Below are 19148 nucleotides of genomic sequence, written 5' to 3' on the forward strand. Positions count from 1 at the left end.
CCCTGACCTCTCAGGCCTGGTCCACCCCTTTCCCTGGTGCAACATTTTCTTGTTACCTCCTCACAAGCATTCCCCCTGCCGGCTCTCAAACCCTCCAAGACCAGCACATGCCCTCCTCTCAGAAGAGCCCCTTTCCCAGCTGTCTGACCCTCCCTGTCCTCTAATGAACTAACTAAAGATCTATAAATTAAAAAAAGAATGAGTTATTGGCATGGTAAAAGCAGGTAAACACACACACACACAAACGAGTTACAGCCTTAGGTTCTAAAAGGTAATTGAATCTCCTATAATAAGCAGCTCTGTGTGTCCTTGGGGGCCAACCCAAGCTGAACAGCTGAAGACCTCTTGCTTATATTTAGAAGTCTTTTCCCCTCAGATTTCAAACAGCAAAGACACAGGGTCCCCCCGGCCCCGCCCCCAGCCTGACTCCGCCCCTCCCTGCCCCTATTGGATCCTGCCCCAAATCCCTACCCTGGCTCCACCTCTTCCCCAAGTGCGCCGCGTTCCCCCTCCCTCCCAGGCTTGCTGCGGGAAACAGCTGTTTTGCGGTGCAAGTGCTGGGAGGGGGGGAGAAGCAGGATGTGTCGGCCCGCTCAGGGGAGGAGGCAGAGGTGAGCTGGGGCAGGGGGGCAGGTTGGGGAGCTGCTGCACCCACCAATTTTTCCCCGTGGGTGCTCCAGCCCCGGAGCACCCACGGAGTCGGCACCTCTGGACACAGGCACAGACTTTCATTTTTCCAGGTGGGTGCTCCACTCCTGCTCCGCCCTGAGGCCCCACCCCCACTCCACCCCTTCCCCAAGGCCCTGCCCTCACTCAGCTTCTTCCTGCCCCAACTCTGCCCCCTCCCCAAAGTGCCTCCGGTAGGGTGACCAGACAGCAAGTGTGAAAAATCGGGACGGGGTGGGGGGGTAATAGGAGCCTATGTAAGAAAAAGCCCCAAATATCGGGACTGTCCCTATAAAATTGGGACATCTGGTTACCCGAGCCTCTGGTCCGCCGCCGAACAGCTGATCGGTGGGTGGCTGGTGAGTGCTGAGCACCCACTATTTTTTTTCACCAAACTGAGCGCCCAGGGAGTCGGTGCCTATGAGTATAGAGATAAAAAGCTCATTCTGGTCTCTTCCCCCAGAGTTCAGAGTGACCAGTCGGCCATGTGTCTCCTCTGCACGGGTGTGGGGGAGCCATCAACAGAGTCTTTTGTTCTGTGATGACCCGCAATGGCTTGTCTGATGTCTGTAGAATTGTGTTGGGCAGGAGGTGACAGCTTTTGTGATACATTGGTATTTCATACTCAATAATGTGTCTCCTGGCTGCGGGGTTTCCAGTTTCATAGCAAACGCTTTTGGAGTTCCAGAGCAAACACTTCAAGGTTACCTTAGAGCATGGGATACTGATCTGGTAAATGAGATTAATGCAGGCAACAATTTACGAGCATTTCATAAAATCCAAACGCTAGGCATCTCTATAAAGCTAATCTCTGTTTTAGCAATACTAACATGCAGGTGAGCCAGACTGGTTTCCAGCTCTGCATTTGACAGTGTTCAGTGAGGCCTAGGGGCCTTGGCATGAGCTAGTACCTCGGCTGCCAGCGTCACTCCCACAGAAGTCTGGTGGCTGTGAAGGCAAGTAGGAAACCAAGACACGCTGTGGGCAAGGCCCAGATTCTCCAGAGTTTTTGGGCACCTGCTGCCGAAATCACTGGGCATTAGGTAAGAATCTGGGCCTGTGTGACTTTGCCCCCATGATCACAACAGCATGTCAGTGGCAGAGCTGGGAATGGAGCCCAAGTCCTCTGCTCTGAGCACAAGACCACACTATCTTTGGGAGCTCATTAAGGATAAAGACCTCTCAGATCTGGGATAAGTGACATGCCCCAACTCTGGCACCATCCCCCTCAGGAGCCTGGCTCCAGGTCCCTGTCAGGCTGGGCCTGGGGAGCTGGTTTTCCTAATACCAAACCCACTCAACATGGGGCGTGTGAAAGGTGACAGGGCCTGGCAGATTGTTGGATCTGGACTCTGGGAAGGGGGACAGTTGAACAAGGGGGATTGGAGGGGAAAAGCATCCAGTGGAAAATAGGGTCAAAGTCAGCAGGTGGGAGGGGAGGGGAATATGCTAAGGAAAAAATACGTGGGTCTGTATACAGCATGTGGGACCCTGACTTGTGGCAGCCTAGATCACAGGATGCTTCTGTTCCCAGCACACAGCACAGCCCGCTCTCCAGCTGGAAATGCATGTGCTCTAATCTGGGCAGCTCACTGGGGGCAAAACCCTGGGCCAGATCCCCAGGGGAGTCAATCAGCGCTGCTCAGGTGAAGCCCCTGGACCTTACACCCATTTGCACTGGTTGAGGATCAGGAGCTTAGATCAGTGGCTCTCAGCTTTCCATCTTGGGGACCCTTCCCTCCTGAGACCCCCACCCCCTCAAGCTGGGACCCTCTCCCAGTTCGCAATGCGGGGAGGGTAAGCTGACCGAGACTACCTGACTCCTGTGTGCAGCCCTGTGGTTTAGATCCCGGGAAGAGAGGAATCAACCCCCCTCTCCAAGCATCCGCCAGACCTTCAAATACCGTGAGCCTCGCACCCTCCCCACCACATACCATAACCCACCCCAGTGTCCAAGGATCCTGAGATGGGTGGGAGGTACAGGGCCGTGGCTTGCTGACAGGACCCAGCCATCGCCGGGTGATGATGAGCTTCCTGTCATTTGTCCAAGTTCAGCCAAAGTTCAGGCCCAGGTGCGGTGTATATGACAGCCTGAGGAAGCCAGGCTGCTGTGTCTGCGTCCGCTTAGGCAGATGCTGTGTCGGATTTCCCCTCCCTGCCACTCCACCCTGCGCTGCAGCTGCCCTGCTAGTCCAGCAGCCTTGGGGCGTCCCTTAGACTGCCACTGATGCCAGGCTGTGCTGCAGATCATGCCTGATAGGTGGGCAGCCTAACCAAAGAGCCAGATATTGGTGCTATTACCAGGGGAACGAGGGGTTTCCACATTCTGGGTTGCCCCTATGTCTTGCAATGACGAACATTTAAATGGATAAAAATTCAGGTAAAATGCTTTCAAGTAAACATGGATGTTATTTGTTGAAATTCTACCCGAAAAAAAAAAAGAAAATTGAATTCTGGCCACGTCCCCATCCTGTCCTGACACAGCCCTCCTGCCCCCAGCATGCCCTGTGCTTGGGTCTGTGAGGGGCGGGGGCAGCATCCGGGAGCCTTACACTGATCCCGTGCTTGGAGTGTTTCCCTGGGAGGGCCGTTCTGGTTCCTTTCTGGCCTTTACAAATAGTGTAAAGGGACCAGAATTGGGCTTAATTTGTAAATCCAGGGCTTCAAAATTGCAGAGCTAATGCATTAACCCTTTGTTCATTATCTAGTTATTATTATGAATTATTTGTGTTACCGTAGCAGCTAGGAACCCTAGTCACAGACCAGGACCACATTCCGCTAGAACAAAAACACAGTCCCTGCCCCAAGGAGCTGACAATCTAAGTATAAGATAAGAGACAACCGATGGATACAGACAGACAGATGGGGGAGAACCAGGAACCGATGGGACAATATTGGTTACTATGACCCAGGGAGCCCCTCAGTGCCAGCTGGCAGAGAGCACCCCTTACCACAACTCACATCAGGTCTGACATGCTCATTGCCCCAACACACTGTTGTCATAATCTGTGTCTAAAAGGGGTCATGTGCAGACTGGTAACACGCTGGTCATTAATACTGTTGTGTGGGGCATGTACGGGTGGTGTATAAACAGTTATAGATGTGGGCCGGAAGTGTGTTTGTGTTTGGCAAGCAGTGCATTAGCCCAGACCGCCCTAGACAGAGGAATGTTCTTTCACCTGCTTGACTTGTCTCCAGTGTAAATTGAGCAAGGGGAGGCCAGACACAATGAAAGTACATTTACATGTGTGGGAAACAAGCCATCAAATTAGCAAGTGGTGACCACTTAATGATCACACCAGGGGCTCGAGGCCGTACCCGGCGAAGGCTTCCTGGCTCTTGGAACAGAGAAATGGCCTTTGGGAAATAGAAGCAGAAACAGAAAGCAATTTGGGCATCCATCACCTGAGGGACACAAGAGGCCAGAGCTCTTGACACCTGAGAAAGGTGGATCCTTTAGCCCAGGGGGAACTGAGAACTGACTAGAGGTGAGAAACCTGCTGAGACAATGATTGTAGCTTGCTGAAGTTAAGTTTTAGTCACTAGAAAGTGTGTTGTGTCTGTAACCTTGTCTGTCTCTTTCATCCTCACTTGAAATCACTTGAACCTGTGGTCATTGTTAATAAACTTATTCTTGTTTTATTACAAAACCATCTCAGTGCTGTTCTAGCAAAGTGTGGGTCGGCAGCTAACCTAGCAGGCTGATGGGGGCTCTGTGTCCCTTTGCAGGTGGCAAACTTAATAACTTCTGCAAAAAGAAAGGGAGGACTTGTGGCACCTTTGAGACTAACCAATTTATTTGAGCATAAGCTTTCGTGAGCTACAGCTCACTTCATGGGATGCATTCAGTGGATGCATCCGATGAAGTGAGCTGTAGCTCACGAAAGCTTATGCTCAAATAAATTGGTTAGTCTCAAAGGTGCCACAAGTCCTCCTTTTCTTTGTGCGGATACAGACTAACACGGCTGCTACTCTGAAACCTGTCATTAATAACTTCTGTGAGCGTGCAGTGAGAGGGACTGACCGCTGCAGAGAGACGTCTCTGGGGAGCTGGGGTTCACTGATTGCTAACTGCAAGACCAGGTTTGGACAGGCAGAGTCCTGCAGAGTTTGCTGGCCAGGCAGACAGGCTGGCATGGCGGAGGGCTGCTACAGAGTTTAGCAGCAGCAAAGCTCACTCCTGCTGAGGCAGAGCAGTGACATGGTGGTTCACAGTTCTGGGCGACCCGAGCAAGACGTCACAGTCTCCATGACAGGGAGCGGGCTCTGCATTAGCAGCAGCCTAACTGTTGACAAGTTTTTTGTAGCCACCACAGCCAGGGTGAGTTTTAAGGAGGGATTGGAAGGTGGAGCATGAGGCAGCTTTGCAGATGATTATGGGGCACTCTTCCCCAGCATGAGGGGGAGAAAGCATGAAGCTGGTCGTTGGCCCATTTAACAGGTGGGTGATGGAGGCCATCCTGGGCCATCAGAGGTGAGCGTCGGCAGCTTAGTAGCAAATGAGTAGGGCCCTACCAAATTCATGGTCCATTTTGGTCAATTTCACGGTTATAGGATTTTAAAAATAGTTATTTTCATTATTTCAGCTATTTAAATTTGAAATTTCATGGCGTTGTAATTGTAGGGGTCCTGACCCCAGCAGTAGGTGTGGGGGTGTGTGTTGAAGGTTATTGTGTGTGTGGGGGGGGAGTTGCAGTACTGCCACCCTTATTTCTGTGCTGCTTCTGGCAGCAGCGCTGCCTTCAGAGCTGGGCAGCTGGAGAGTAGCAGCTGCTGGCTGGGAGCCCAGCTCTGAAGGCAGAGCCATTGCCAGCAGCAGCGCAGAAGTAAGGATGGCCTGGTATGGGATTGCCACCCTTACTTCTGCGCTGCTGCCTGCAGAGCTGAGCCCTCAGCCAGCGGCTGCTACTCTCCGGCCGCCCAGCTCTGAAGGCAGAGCCATTGCCAGCAGCAGCGCAGAAGTAAGGATGGCCTGGTATGGGATTGCTACCCTTACTTCTGCACTGCTGCCTGCAGAGCTGAGCCCTCAGCCAGCGGCTGCTACTCTCCGGCCGCCCAGCTCTGAAGGCAGCAGCGCAGAAGTAAGGACGGCAATTCCGCTGCTGCTGGCAGGGCGCTGCCTTCAGAGCTGGGCGCCTGGCCAGCATCTGTCACTTTCCGGCCACCCAGCTCTGAAGGCAGCGCAGAAGTCAGGGTGGCAATACCGCAACCCCCCTAAAATAACCCTGTGACCTCTCTGCAATGCCCTTTTGGGTCAGGGCCCCCCAATTTGAGAAACACTGGTCTCCCCTATGAAATCTGTATAGTATAGGGTAAAAGCACACAAAAGACCAGATTTCACGGCCTGTGACATGTTTTTCATGGCCGTGAATTTGGTAGGGCTCTACGAATGAGAGATGATAGGTAGGGTGGAGATATACTGTGAAAGGCTTTCAAGGTGAATACAAGCAGCTAGTGTTTGATGCCATGGAGAAGGGGGAGCCAGTGGATGGATGCAAAGAGGGGGATGATCCGGTCAAAGCAGTACGGTAGGAAATGGTCTTTGAGCAGCATTCTGAACGGATCCGATCGGGGCAAGGCTGCCTTTGCCCAGGCCTGAGAGAAGGCTCTTGGAGTGATCAAGACGCAAGATGATGAGGGCCTGGGTGAGAGTCATAGCTGTGCGGATGGATAGGAAAGGCCGTATCTTAGGGACGTTAGGCAGCAAGAATCAGCAAGATGTTGAGGGAACCCTCGTGACGGCACCGGAATTGCGGGGTGGTTTGGTTCTGTTCAGGTTCTTATACTGCCCTCATCTCGGTCACCATGTCCAAGTGTCTTCCAGTGGCGCAGCAAGCAATGTGATGTGGGAGTATTGGAGAGCCAGGGAGCCCCCTGCTTATGGGGCAGGGGAAGGGGACAGCCCGGCACTGCTTTCTGGCTACAAAAGCTGACTCACGGCTGAAAAGCTCATATTGCCACATGGGTCTGAACATCCTCAGAGAGCAGAGCAGTCTGCTGGCACCGAGGGATGTGTGTGCTCTGAGACAGGCATCATACACTGGGGGTTGAGGCAGAGGGGGAGAAATGAGGACATCTCTCAGGTCCCTATATCCTGTGATGCCCTAATCACGGGGGCCTTTTCATTATAAGACAGCCCCCTGTTAAATAACAACACTTAGAGCTGCTCTTCCATCCTGTGTTACTGAGGTTCTTGCACTGGGTACCCAGCCCTTTGAAACACACTCTCCTGCAGGAAGGAGGGCAGTGTCTTATTTTTACAGGTACTGGGTGTTATCCAGTGTGAATGCCCTGTCAGATGGATGGGAGTTTTAAATGACCAGGACTGCCGGGTTTTTCGTCCCCTTTGGACATTCGTTTATCCCGCCTCTGCCCTTGGGAGGTAGGGAAGCACAGATGGGAAAACTGAGGCAGGGATGCTAAGTAACTTGTCCCAGGCTACAGAGAGAGTCAGTGTCGAAGGTGGGATTTGAGCCTATCCTGAGGCTCCTGCGCTCCAGTCCCAGTCGAACCTGCTGTGAAGTCTGTTCCCCCCCCTGCCCTCCAGCCACTCTCTAGCTATGGCCTGGGTCAGAGAGTTCAGTTCATCTGTGGGGGAGCCGCAGCAGAGAGGGCTGGGAGGGGAGATGGGCACATGCCCAGCTTCTGTGGGTCTGTCTGCACTGCAATGGGAGGTGTGGCTGCAGCACGGGTAGCCATCCCCGAGCGAGCTTTGATCTGGCAAGCTCCTGTACCAATAGCGTGTGAGGTCACGGCAGCAGGGGCAGCGGTACGGGCTGCTATTGGTACTCGAGCTAGCCAGATCAAAGCTAGCGGGGGTACAGCTACGCATGCTGCAGTCGCTCCTCCCATTGCAATGTAGACAGACCCTATGGTGTGGGGAGCGGCTCTTGCACTGGGGTTTTCCTTCCCCTCCTTGTCCTCTTTGCACCTGTCTTTGTGAGGCGGGGCAATGCCATGGACTGCTCCCTTGCTGGCATGGCCTGAGGTTGGACATGGAGCATCTCCAGTAGGAAGATGCTTCCCGCTGGTCCTGCATGCTTCCTGTCTCTGTGCACCCAGTATTTGGGGCACCAGCAGCCACCAAGCACTTCCCTTAATCCTCTGCCTGACATGGGAGGGTCAGTCTCCTTCCATTGGCTGTAATCTCTCCTGGCAGGCTGAGCGGCCGCGGGGTGATGTTGAGGCTGGGCAGGGGAACAAGGAGCAAGTGTAACAGGTTCTCTGCCCCAGCTAATAACGCATCGAAACATCAGTCACTGCCTGAGCAGCTTTCCCAGGCCAGCTGCCTGCTTGTTAAGCCAGGGAGATGTCAGAGAGCTCGATAGCAGTGATTTGCCAGGAGGAGCCCGTGGAGCCAAAGGAAACACATCAATTGCATGGGAGGGGAGGTGCAAAAATAGCACTTACCTGCACTGCAGAGCTCGTCCTTCAGCCCCTCTGCCCGGGAGTAGGAGTAGCTGGGTTTAGGGTCCCGTTCACCATTGCCTTGTACCTTGCGTAGCCAGCTCATCACTCTTCCAGGACCCGAGCTAGCTCGATTAAAGTTAGCTCAGGTATGTCAGCTGGAGCTGCAGTCACGCTCCCTGACTGCATACACCAAGAGAGCCATGCCAAACAAAGATGGGACATGGGAGAGCCCTTCGGGCCTAGGCGTGGGTGGAGACATGAATGGGGACAAGAATGAGCCACTGGTAGAAGTGGCTTTGAAGGAGGAGCGAGAGGGTGCTGGGAACTGGCTGGCTGCACCAGGGGTAAGGGGGGAGAATGAAAGAAGAAATGAAGAGCTGATCTCCAGACTTGCAGTCCCCAAGTCAGTGGGCCAGGCCAAGGCTATCGCGTCGCACTGAGAACACCCAGTGGTCAGCGGTAACAGATTTGGCTCTCAAGGTGGGCAGAGGCAGTCAATTGGAGCATTGCTGGCTGGCATGGCAGGATTCATGCAGCTGTGAGTCCCGATATGGATGGAGCGGTCCAAGAGAGAGGGTCGGGGATTCAGCATGCGGAGGGCACACAATGGCCAGCGGGCTAGACTACGGCAGCCATGGGCAGGGAGTCTGACGCACACAGATCCCCGGGCGACTGGGTGCCGCTGAGCCGATAAACCCTCCTCATTCTCCTGCCTCTTCCTCGCAGGTTCCTACCTGATGGTCAACTCCTCCCAACATATGCCGGGACAGAAAGCTCACCTCCTCTTCCAGACGCTGAGTGAGAATGACACCCACTGCCTCCAGTTCAGCTACTTCATGTACAGCCGGGACGGCCACAGCCCCGGCTCCCTCAACGTCTACGTGAAGGTGAACGGGGGCGCACTGGGCAGCCTGGTGTGGAACGTGTCCGGCTCCCACGGGCGGCAGTGGCACCAGGCTGAGCTGGCGGTCAGCATGTTTTGGCCCAACGAGTACCAGGTGGGTTGGAAGCATCCCTCACGACGGGAGGTGGGGAGATGGTCTTGCAGAGGCAGCAGGGTGATTTGGGGCCTGGAGGGGACTTAAGCAGACAGTAACTGAGCTGAATGGGCCCTGGAGGAGAGAGAGGCCTTTGAACTCACTGCCACGCAGCCCTCCGGCGGGGCGCCAAGGGACACCACACTCAAGCTATTGCAGGGCTTGATGCTGAGCCCTAGGCGGTGCCCAGGGGCCCTACTCCTGAAAAACTCTCACAGCTGCCTCACTGATGACCCACAACCCCCTTACTATTCCAGCGCTGGGCCCCCCATTACTCTGGTACCCCTCAATCCCAACCCACAGCCCCCCTTTCTATTCCAGCCCTGGGCCCCCCATTACTCTGGTACCCCTCAATCCCAACTCAAAGCCGCACCGGCTATTCCAGCCCTGGGTCCCTCATCACGCCGGTACATACCAACCCACAGCCCCACTGGCTATTCCAGCCCTGGGCTCCCCTCCTCTCTGCCTAACTTGCCAGTGCCCCTCACTCCTAGCCTGTAGCTCCTGTGCCATCCCAACCCTGCCCCTAAATTGTGCTGCTGCCCAGCCAGTGAGGTGTGCCCCCTTTTCTTCCTGCCCCGCAAGCCCCGGAGGTCCAGTCGTGAGAAGCACTGATGTAGTGTCTGTCTGAGCTGCTTAGTGCTGTGAAGCGGGGGCTCTTGGGAGCGCTCTGTGCTCAGTGGGCTGGCATGTCTAGCTGCCAGCCAGGCTGGGTATAGCAGGAGAGTGAGCCCCCTCTGTATTTCGGCTCCTTGGCTTCCCATGGCAGCAGGTGCCCGGGGGGTAGTGGGGAGCAGCGCCGACATGAAGAACTATTAAAACGAACAATCATCTAGTTTCCTTTCGGTAACGGTTTGATCCAAGCCAAGACATGGACCCAGGCTGCAGAATTCAAATCTGGCTCCAGAGTTCGGGGCAGTCGGCTGCAGGGATTTGGATCAGCCTGTTGTTAAGATAAGGCCAGGCCCATGATTAAGATGCTGCATCCCTCGGGGGCTTGGGCCCAACTCTGCTCGTCTCCAGGCCCTTCCCGTGCCAGTGTGACCTTGCCCATGGCTGGGGGCAGCAGATCACCTCAATGACAGGCACATGTCTGATTGCCCCCAGGTCCTGTTTGAGGCGGTGATCTCTGGCGAGCGCAGAGGATACCTTGGCTTGGATGACATCTTGCTCTTGAATTATCCATGCTGTGAGTATCGCAGCACCCTGGCTGCAGCCTCCTTCCTGACAGGGGCCAGCCCTCAAGCTGCCAATGATGTGTCCCGCTAATGAGCCACTTGGCGGGACTCTGTGAATTGGATGCCGCGAGCATTAACGACCTGCTGTCGGAGCAGGGCCAAAGGGGGATGCTCCAGGAGCAGCTGCTGCGGGGGAAGGGACATGGTGGTTGGGGCTGTGAGGTGGGCGTCTTTCATCAGCAAGGCGGGTGGGCAGCCATCTCCTAGGAGCCCTCAGGGGCTGGGAACCACTGGCTAGCACTGGCCAGGGCCAGGCGGGAGAGCAGCCTAGTGAATAGTGCCTGGCAGGACTGCTTGGTCATACTGAGCCGCATGCATGCTGGGCACGGTGCTGGGTGGATGCCCAGTGGGGCAGATGTGATCAGCAAGGCTGAGATATTTATCTCACTGTGGAGACCCCAGGCCTTGAGCTGGGACTCTTGACACTGCAGGGGAATGGCTGAATCTCCCCCCAATGAGCGTCTACATTGATGGGACACAAACCACAGTTCTGCTCCTTCTCCTGGGAGAACACAGGCTAAACGTCAGGCCTACATGTCCCCTTTAAAAGGGACAGCTCCAGAGGGGAGAAGGGACAAGTTGTCTGGGGCTGGCCGCTGGGGAAGGGAGCTAACACCTCGCAGACAGGATGAGGCAACGGAGTGCAAGGTGCATCTGGGCCCTCTTGCTAAATAGTGGCTCTGCAAAGCCAGACAGTTCCAGTGTGGGTTGGGGGGTTCACCCCGTGCTTCTCCCAGCCCTGGTGCCGTCCCTGCAGGGAGGGAGGGCTCTGCAGGAAATCAGTGCCATCCAATGGAAAACCCCTGCATGGCAGGTGGGATTTCAAGGGTACAGGACTGTACTGGCTCCCAACTTGCAGCTGAGCTTATGATGTCACAGGGTCCCCTGCAATCTCCTCCATGCCTTAAGTTTCCCGGGCTACGTGGTTTGTATACCCTAGAGTGGTTGCACCATAGAATATCAGCAGTGAGGATTTGTATATCCAGGCTGCAGACCTCGCTCCATTGAGTCCGACAGTCTGCATCTGATGGTCATCTATACCTGATGCTACAGAGTAAGGTGAAAATGCCTCCCACAAAGCACTTGGCTATTTGGGCCACGTTGCAGCTATGGGAAAAAATTTCTTCCTGCCCCCCAAAAGAAATGAAGTTCTGAAGCATGAGCATTGATTACTTCTAACCTATCCAAATGGTGGGGGAGGGAGCTGCAGAGTTTGGATCTGAATATTGGGTTCTTTGTTTCAGGCCCTTAGCTAATTAATAATGATTATTAAATGGTCCAGCTCCTGGTAAAGCCTTTAACCCAGAGCAGGAAAGCAGCCACATCTCAGCTGCAGACCCAGAGCCTGGTCTGGCTTTGTGCTCCTGGGATCCAGCACCTTGTTTCATGGGTGCATTGGGGAGTTCGCTGGGGAGAGGGAAAGTACCGGCAGGTAGCTGCACAGTAGCCGAAGTGCCTGGATCCCCGTGTGACTCTCTGCCCCTCTGTTCTGGCAGCCAAAGTGCCTCATTTCTCCCGCCTGGGCGACGTGGAGGTCAACGCTGGGCAGAATGCCACCTTCCAGTGCGTGGCAGCCGGGAAGGTGCTGGAGGCGGAGAGGTTCCTCATGCAGGTAACTGAGGGGTGGTGGGATGGGGGGGAGGGGGGCTGCTCTGTCAGCGTAGAGCCTTTCGCTGGCTCCCCTGCACCCCCCGGAACTCCCTGAGATGGAGTCGGCTCCTTCCCCGCCTCACTGCCGCACGGTGCCCTGGACTGAGGGCTGTGGGGCTGTGACTGGCTCAGCCCCACGGACTGGATTGTACTCAGGGGCAGGGCTGTACGGCCCACTCTGGAGCACAGGGAGGGGGAAGGAAATGAACAGTGAGGGATGGGGTGGGGGACCCTCTCCCTATTTTCCATGGAAGTCCCATCGGAAGATCAAAAACTACAGATGAGGGGGAGCCCCACCCATAACCAGCCCTCCCTCAGAGGCCCAGCCTGCCACCCTCTCCAAGGCAAAGTGCTCTTTGCGGTCGGGACCAGACCCCCAGGTAGGAGTGGTAGAAGTGGGCCGTTATAGTCCCAGGCCCATACCCACACCCCTCCCCCTGCGCCCCCGCAGGACTCCGCATTTGTGGTGCTGCAGTGCCATTCCCAGCCATTCCTTGTGGGGGGAGGGGACTGCGCTCCCACCCGGAGCGTTGCCCGACCTGCTCAACAGTGACCCCTGTGGCTGTGTAGAGAGCAGCCCCGAGAGGGCTCTGGATGGCTCAGCAGGCGAGGCTTTCAGGGAGAACCCAGTAGGGAGAAACAGGATGCTCTGTCAGACCCAGAGGGGATCACCCCTCCTGCCTAGGCAGCCGTGGGGAGCAAGCACAGGAGGGCTGAGCAGCATGAGCTGTCTGGGGACCCCCCCAACACCCTCTCTCTGGCCAGCAGAGGCAGAATGGAGTGGTCGCCCCAGCCGCCTCAGTGAAGCACATCAGCCATAGACGGTTCCTGGCTACCTTCCAGCTGGACGAGGTCTCCAAGGGGGAGCAGGATCTTTACCGCTGCGTCAGCCAGTCCATGCGGGGCTCCGGTGTCTCCAACTTTGCCGAGCTGATTGTGAAAGGTGAGGGTGACACTTGCTGACACTCGAGGAGGGGCCTTGAGCGGTAGAACTCAAAGCATGTTACAAACCTGTCATTTGAACTCAGGCCATTAACTAACATGATGCTAAACATGACAGGCCAAGTCATGTTTAAAAGGTGTTAGCTGGTTATGGTGAACCCTCCACTCTGCTCCCCGGCCAGGGTTAACCATGGCCACCACATTACTGTCCTCGTCTACACGCAGGATACAATCATGTCTGACATGGTGTTAGCTAACCTGTGGGAGTTAACAAGACCTGTTTGTAGTGTGGACGCGGCCTGCCTGCTTCTCTCTGGGATTCATCCCGGACAGCTTGGCACATACTCGAGCCAACATTGTCAAAAGTGGCAGCTGATTTTGAGCCCTTCAATTTCTCGGGGCTCAAGCAGAGATGGCCAAGGCCTGCTTTTCAGAGGCGCTGAGCACCTGCAAATCCAGGGGCAGTCAGTGGGACTTGGCACTTCTGAAACCCGGTCTGAGGTGTCTCGCTGACAACTTCTCAGGGGGTTGAGTCTGGTCTACTGTGTTCTAATTCTATGTGAATGACATTCCCTTTGCTCAGGGCTTCTCACTGATGTAGGGTGAGGTAGTGCTTCATCCTGAAGGATCCTAACTTGATGGAGTTATGTGAATCCAGTGAAGTCAATAGGAGCCGTTCCTTGATTTGACTGGGCACTGGAACACGTTATATGCATCTCTTCTCTCTACCCACCACTGACATGTGTCTGCCTCTGGGGTGGAGCACTGCAGCTGTTCAGCAGTGCACTCCAGTGCTGTGCTACCTTGCATATTGCGTCATGTGCTGTTAGCTCGACACAAATCAAGGGGGATGTAAAGACTTAGGAACATAGGAAGTGCCAGATTGGATCAGGCCCAAGGTCCATGTAGCCCAGTGTCCTGTCTCTGACAGTGGCCAGCAGCAGCTGCTTCAGAGGAAGGTACAAGAATCCCTGAAGTAGGCCGTTGTGAGATAACCTGCTTCCTGAGTTTTTTTCCTAACCTCTAGTAGTAGAGGTTAGCTTATGCCCTTAAGCATGAACTCTTAGTTATTTGTTAAATTTGTATTATTATTAGGGGTCTTCTTAAATCGCAGAAAAATCACTCATTTTTTGCAGGTTGGTCACGGCATATATAGCAAATTTTGCGGATGTGTAACACTTCTGTGAAATTTTCTATGTATGCTGTGACCAACCTGTGAAAAATGTGTAATTTCTCTGCAGTGTTTCTCAAGCTGGGGGCCCAGACCCAAAAGGGGGTTGTAAGCTTGTTGTAGGGGGGTCGTGGTATTGCCATCCTTACTTCTCCACTGCTGCTGGCGTTGCCTGAAGCTGGTGGCGGGAGAGCAGCAGCTGCTGCCTGGGCACCCAGCTCTGAAGGCAGCGCTGCCGCCAGCAGCAGCACAGAAATAAGGGTGGCAACACCACACCATTCTCCACTCCGCCTTCAGAGCGGGGTGGCTGGAGACCATATTTAATGGGGGAGACCATATTTCACTGTCCTTGATGCGATTTTCATGGCTGTGACTTTGACAGACCCCTAATTATTATAACTGGATCGCCTTGCTATCTGGATACAGGTCCAGTCCCTTTTAAAATCCTGCCTCAATGCTATGTAGTAGCAATAAGTTCCACAGGCTAAATGTGCCATCTCTCAATACCCAGTGGGAGGAAGGAGTTTTTTGCTTAGCACAGTGGGACCACACTCATTCTCACTGACCTGCTTTTGAGAGTCAGTGAACGCAGACCATTAAAAAGGAGGCAGAAGACTGCATCCGCCAAATGTACTGTGTTCATTTATTTTGACGGCTGTGGCGAAGCGTTAATTATCGATGATAGAGTTTCACAGCACCGTGGCAACTGCTTGGAAGCATTGTCTGTAAAAAAACACAATGATGTTCTGGTCACATGAGACCTTGCTGCCGCCTGTGCTGTTAAACCTCGGAGGAGAGTGTGTGCGTGCGCGCGCGCTTATGCTGCTTTATTTGTAGGTGTGAATTTGTCATGAGTGCTTTATTTGTAGGTGTGAATTCTAAAGAGTTCTGCTGTGTTCGGGATCGAAGCGTGCTCGTGGTTCCAGCAGTATAAATCCCCCTGATCCCACTTACGCTGCTGCCACACACCAAAGACGATGACACAGTAGACTTGCCTTCGAGGAGAAATTTGCAGCCATCAGGATTGCTAGCAGTGGGCTGGGTTCTGCTCTTGTTTACAAGGAGTGAAGGCAGAGCGGCTGCTTTTAGAACCAAATGGGAGCCAGCATCCTTCTTATGCCAGGGTCTTTTTAGCTAAATGGCGAAGAAGAAAGTCTGAATGTTAATTTAGTCCTCCTTTGTGTTCCAGCAGCACCTAGAGATCAGCTCCCCGTTGTGCTCGGGGCTGTACACACTTGGTCCAAAGAGCGTCCAGTCTGAATAGACGAGACAGACTAAGGGTGGGAGAAATGATTATTATCCCCTGATTACAAATGGGGTACGGCGGCACAGCGAGGCTAACAGGTTGTATCAAGGACACACAGGGAGTTGGTGGTAGATCAGAGAACTGCACTTGGATTTCTCAAGTCCTAGCACAGTACTTTAAACCACAAGCTGTGCAGTGGGGTTGATGGAAAGACAATGGCTCTCCAGGGTACAAGCACCGGTGAAGCAGAAGGGGAACATTCCATTCATACCCCTCCCTTTGTCTTTCTCCAGAGCCCCCCACGCCCATTGCTCCCCCCCAGCTGCTCCGAGCAGGTTCCACCTACTTGATCATCCAGCTCAACACCAACTCCATCATCGGTGACGGCCCCATTGTGCGCAAGGAGATCGAGTACCGCATGACCTCGGGGCCCTGGTCGGAGGTCCACGCCGTCAACATGCAGACCTACAAGCTGTGGCACCTGGATCCCGATACGGAGTATGAGATCAGCGTGCTGCTCACGCGGCCGGGGGACGGAGGGACTGGCAAGCCGGGGCCACCCCTCATAAGCAGGACCAAATGCGCAGGTAGGCACACTCCTTAACGCTGGAGGCCCCAGGCTATTGGCTGGTCCTTGACTGACAAGGATCTGCATGGGTATCCATTGGGTGCAGTGTAAAACCTGGTCATGATATTTTCTGTCATGGTGGCAGTCTCTGGACATTGTGCTTTTCCTGAACTGCCCCCAGTACCGCTAGCCATTGGTATTTTGGGGCTTGTCTACACTGGTAGAATTATACTAGGGTAGTTAAACCACTGAAGTTACACCAGGATAACTCCCCTTGCGGCCAGGCTTATTCCAGTAAGTTTAAACCACTTCCAAGCGGCATAAGCTCAACTGGAAAAGCTCAACTGCCCCTCTTATACTGGAATGAGTGTCCATGTCGGGGGTAGAGGGGCAGGATGGGGCCCTGCTTTTCACTTCACACAAAGCCTAGGAACAAGGATGTGGTCCAGTGATTACAGAAGGACATGGAAGAGCAGGACTCCTGGGTTTCATTGCTAGCTCTAAGAAGGGAGTGGGGTCTAATAGTTAGAGCAGGAGACTGGGGGTCAGGACTCCTGGGTTCCCAGCTCTAAGAAGGGATTGGGGTCTAGTAGTTAGAGCTGGGGATGGGGAGTTCAGGACTCCTGGGTTTGTTTCTCAGCTTTACCACTGACTCCTTAAGTGACCTCAGGCAATCCACTTAACCGCCTGTGTTTGTTAAAGCTGAAAAGTTGTGGCAAAGGGCCCTATGTCCTTGACTATTTCCTACAGTGAAGTCTATGCAGCTCTTGTTATGGCTTTATCAGCTGGCAGTCAGACAGATATTAACCGTCAACCCAGGCCGAAAGAAAATCAAAGAACCCCAAAGAAAACCCTCCTGGCGCGGGAACTGGCTCTGCAGCCTGGATTTACTCTTTAATACACTGACAGGGGACGCAGTAAACTGACAAATGATTGTTGCTTCAGCAACTGGGTAAAGCAACAGTTAGAGCTTGCTGGCAGCGGGAGGATTAATAACAGCCCAGAACAATGAGGTTTCGCACCCACCATAACTCAGCTCCAGAGCAGCCGTTTCTTAGAGGCAGGTTGGAAGAGCAGTTGCGGAGGTGACGAGTGGGTTAAAAGGCAGGGGAGCACCTTGTATGAGTGAAGAAGACGCAGCAAAGCGCTGGGCTGGGGTCGCTTTCTGGGCTGAGCAGGGGACAAAGGAAGCACAGAGGGGCTTCAGCTAGCTTGTAGCCCCACTGCGCTAGGCACATACCAAATGAGCATCGTCGCCCCGAAGAGCTTGCAGGCTGAGATGGGACCATACTGGTGGGTGAGGGGAGATGGGCTAACAAGAATCCCAAGGGAGTTGGGAGCTTTTCTGAGGTCTGGCAACATTTGGGTGCCTTCATCCTGTGAGACTGACCCGCTTCCACGTTCTTTCTGTTGGGGACCCAAAGGAAAGGAGCCCGAGAAAAGTCTCTAGCAATCTTTCCAGCTCCAAGAAAATGAGGTCTTGCGGATAAAGCACAGCCTCACTGACTTCCATAGGAGCTGGGGTCACCCAGCACCTCTCGGGGTGGAGATGTGGAACAAGATCCCATCCTTAGACACCATGTGGCTGATGTACATGGCCGGTGCACAGCAAACAGCAATGAACACTTGCAAGATGATGCTAATATAGCCCCATCATCACAGCCTGTGAGGACCTCTCACCCCTCCTCTGCCTTAGGAAAGTACTAACACCCCATTGTACGGAGAGAGTAAGTGACTTGCCTAGAGTCAGATGCAGGAAGTCAGTGGCAGAGCTAGCCCAGAGCACCTGAGTTGTAGAGTGGTGCTTTAAGCACAAGCCCATCCTTCCTCAAGTGGCGGCTTCTAGCTGTCCTGGACTCTGACCCTGTGGAAACATGTTCCATCACATGGGTGGCCAGCTGTCCGGTTTTCGACTGGAGAGTCCGGTCAAAAAGGGGACCTGATGATGTCAGGTCAGATCTACCGACTGGACACCCAATGTCTGGTTACTGCAGGCGGGAGAGGCGGGGAGGTGCTGAGTCATCACCCACGCCAGCCCCTACTCATCTGGGGCCGCCTCCTACCTGCATTGGGTGGCTGCAGCTCCCAGCTCCGGCTCCACAGGTGAATCCCTCCCGACCCATGCAGGGGGCGTGAGGAGAGGGGAAGAGCAGTGAGCAACAGCAGGAGGGGCTCAGGCAGAAGGGGCAGCTCCTTGGGGGAAGAGGCAGGGCAGAGGTGAGGCCTGGAAGAAGGGGCGGGGCAGGAGTGGGGCCTGGGGGGGACAGGGACAAGGGCCCCTGGAGTGTCTGGTTTTTATATATTACAAAGTTGGCAACCCTAAAGGGTCCCTTGAAATCATTGCGACCGACAGGCTGCGTCAGCAGATGCTTCCCAAGGCCATTGCCTTCTCAAGCTCCAGACTGCACAGCGCCCTCCAGGCAGTGGCAATGCAAGTCCAGGAGCCATTGGCTGCGTGTGCTCGCAGAACTTCAAAGGGCAGCTGCCTTCAGCTGCTACAGATTTGCTGCTAATTGACTTTTGAGCAACAGCATCCTGCAGCATTCGCTCAGCTCTATTGTTCCTTCACTGCGCGCCTTTCATGAGGGTTGGCTGGGTTGTCCCTGGAGGAGCGGAATGTCCTAGCGTGACTCCAGTCCCTCGGAGACTGGGGCACAATTAGCTGGATTGTAGCAGCAGGGGAACAGCCTGAATTCGTTCCAGGGCAGCACCAGCATCCAGGCTGGGATTTCCTCCACCTCGCCTGGCAGAGGCCCAGACTTCATTGGCAAACAGTCCCCCAGCCCTGACCTCTCCGTCTCCCTGATCCAAGATCAAATACAGGGAGCTCGCTTGCCTGGCTGGTAGCTCAGCAGACCTAGCAAACAAACATGTGTCGGGAGAGGGCTTGCTAACGAAGCCTGCACTCCAGTCAGACTCATTAAAGGCTGGTGGGGTGCATTGCTTAAAGCACAGCAAATGTACAGTGCTGATCCAGACCCAGGAGCACTGATTGTCAGTGGGTTAGTAAGAACAGCACTCTGCAGCTGCCTGCATGACACTTGATACAGAGGCAGTGTGGATCGGTGAACTCCCTATAATGGGAAGCACAGTCTGTGTCTAGCATCACTCCCTAGAGATGAGTGGCGCTCGGAAGTGTTGGATAAGCCTTCAGATCAGCGATGGGCCTGAGCTACGATGTTCTGACCCCGACTTGGATCAGAAGCTCCCCAAAGTTCCT

At 54.3% G+C, this 19148-nt stretch overlaps 1 protein-coding gene across 11 annotated transcripts in view; it reads left to right on the forward strand.

Annotated features, from left to right (window-relative positions):
* Positions 1-19148, forward strand: part of PTPRU (protein tyrosine phosphatase receptor type U) — a 322599-nt gene that overhangs the window by 136397 nt on the left and 167054 nt on the right. For 6 of the 11 annotated variants that reach the window (XM_075121404.1, XM_048825551.2, XM_048825549.2 and 3 more), the window contains exons 3-7: positions 8803-9074; positions 10221-10302; positions 11848-11963; positions 12767-12944; positions 15654-15947. In XM_075121404.1, coding sequence (XP_074977505.1) covers positions 8803-9074; positions 10221-10302; positions 11848-11963; positions 12767-12944; positions 15654-15947 — 942 coding nt within the window. The remainder of the gene's footprint in view (positions 1-8802; positions 9075-10220; positions 10303-11847; positions 11964-12766; positions 12945-15653; positions 15948-19148) is intronic. The other 5 variants (XM_048825550.2, XM_048825553.2, XM_048825557.2 and 2 more) reach the window with 1 other exon arrangement.

Source organism: Caretta caretta, chromosome 19 (genome assembly GCF_965140235.1).
Source record: "Caretta caretta isolate rCarCar2 chromosome 19, rCarCar1.hap1, whole genome shotgun sequence".
Taxonomy (NCBI): Eukaryota; Metazoa; Chordata; order Testudines; family Cheloniidae; genus Caretta; species Caretta caretta.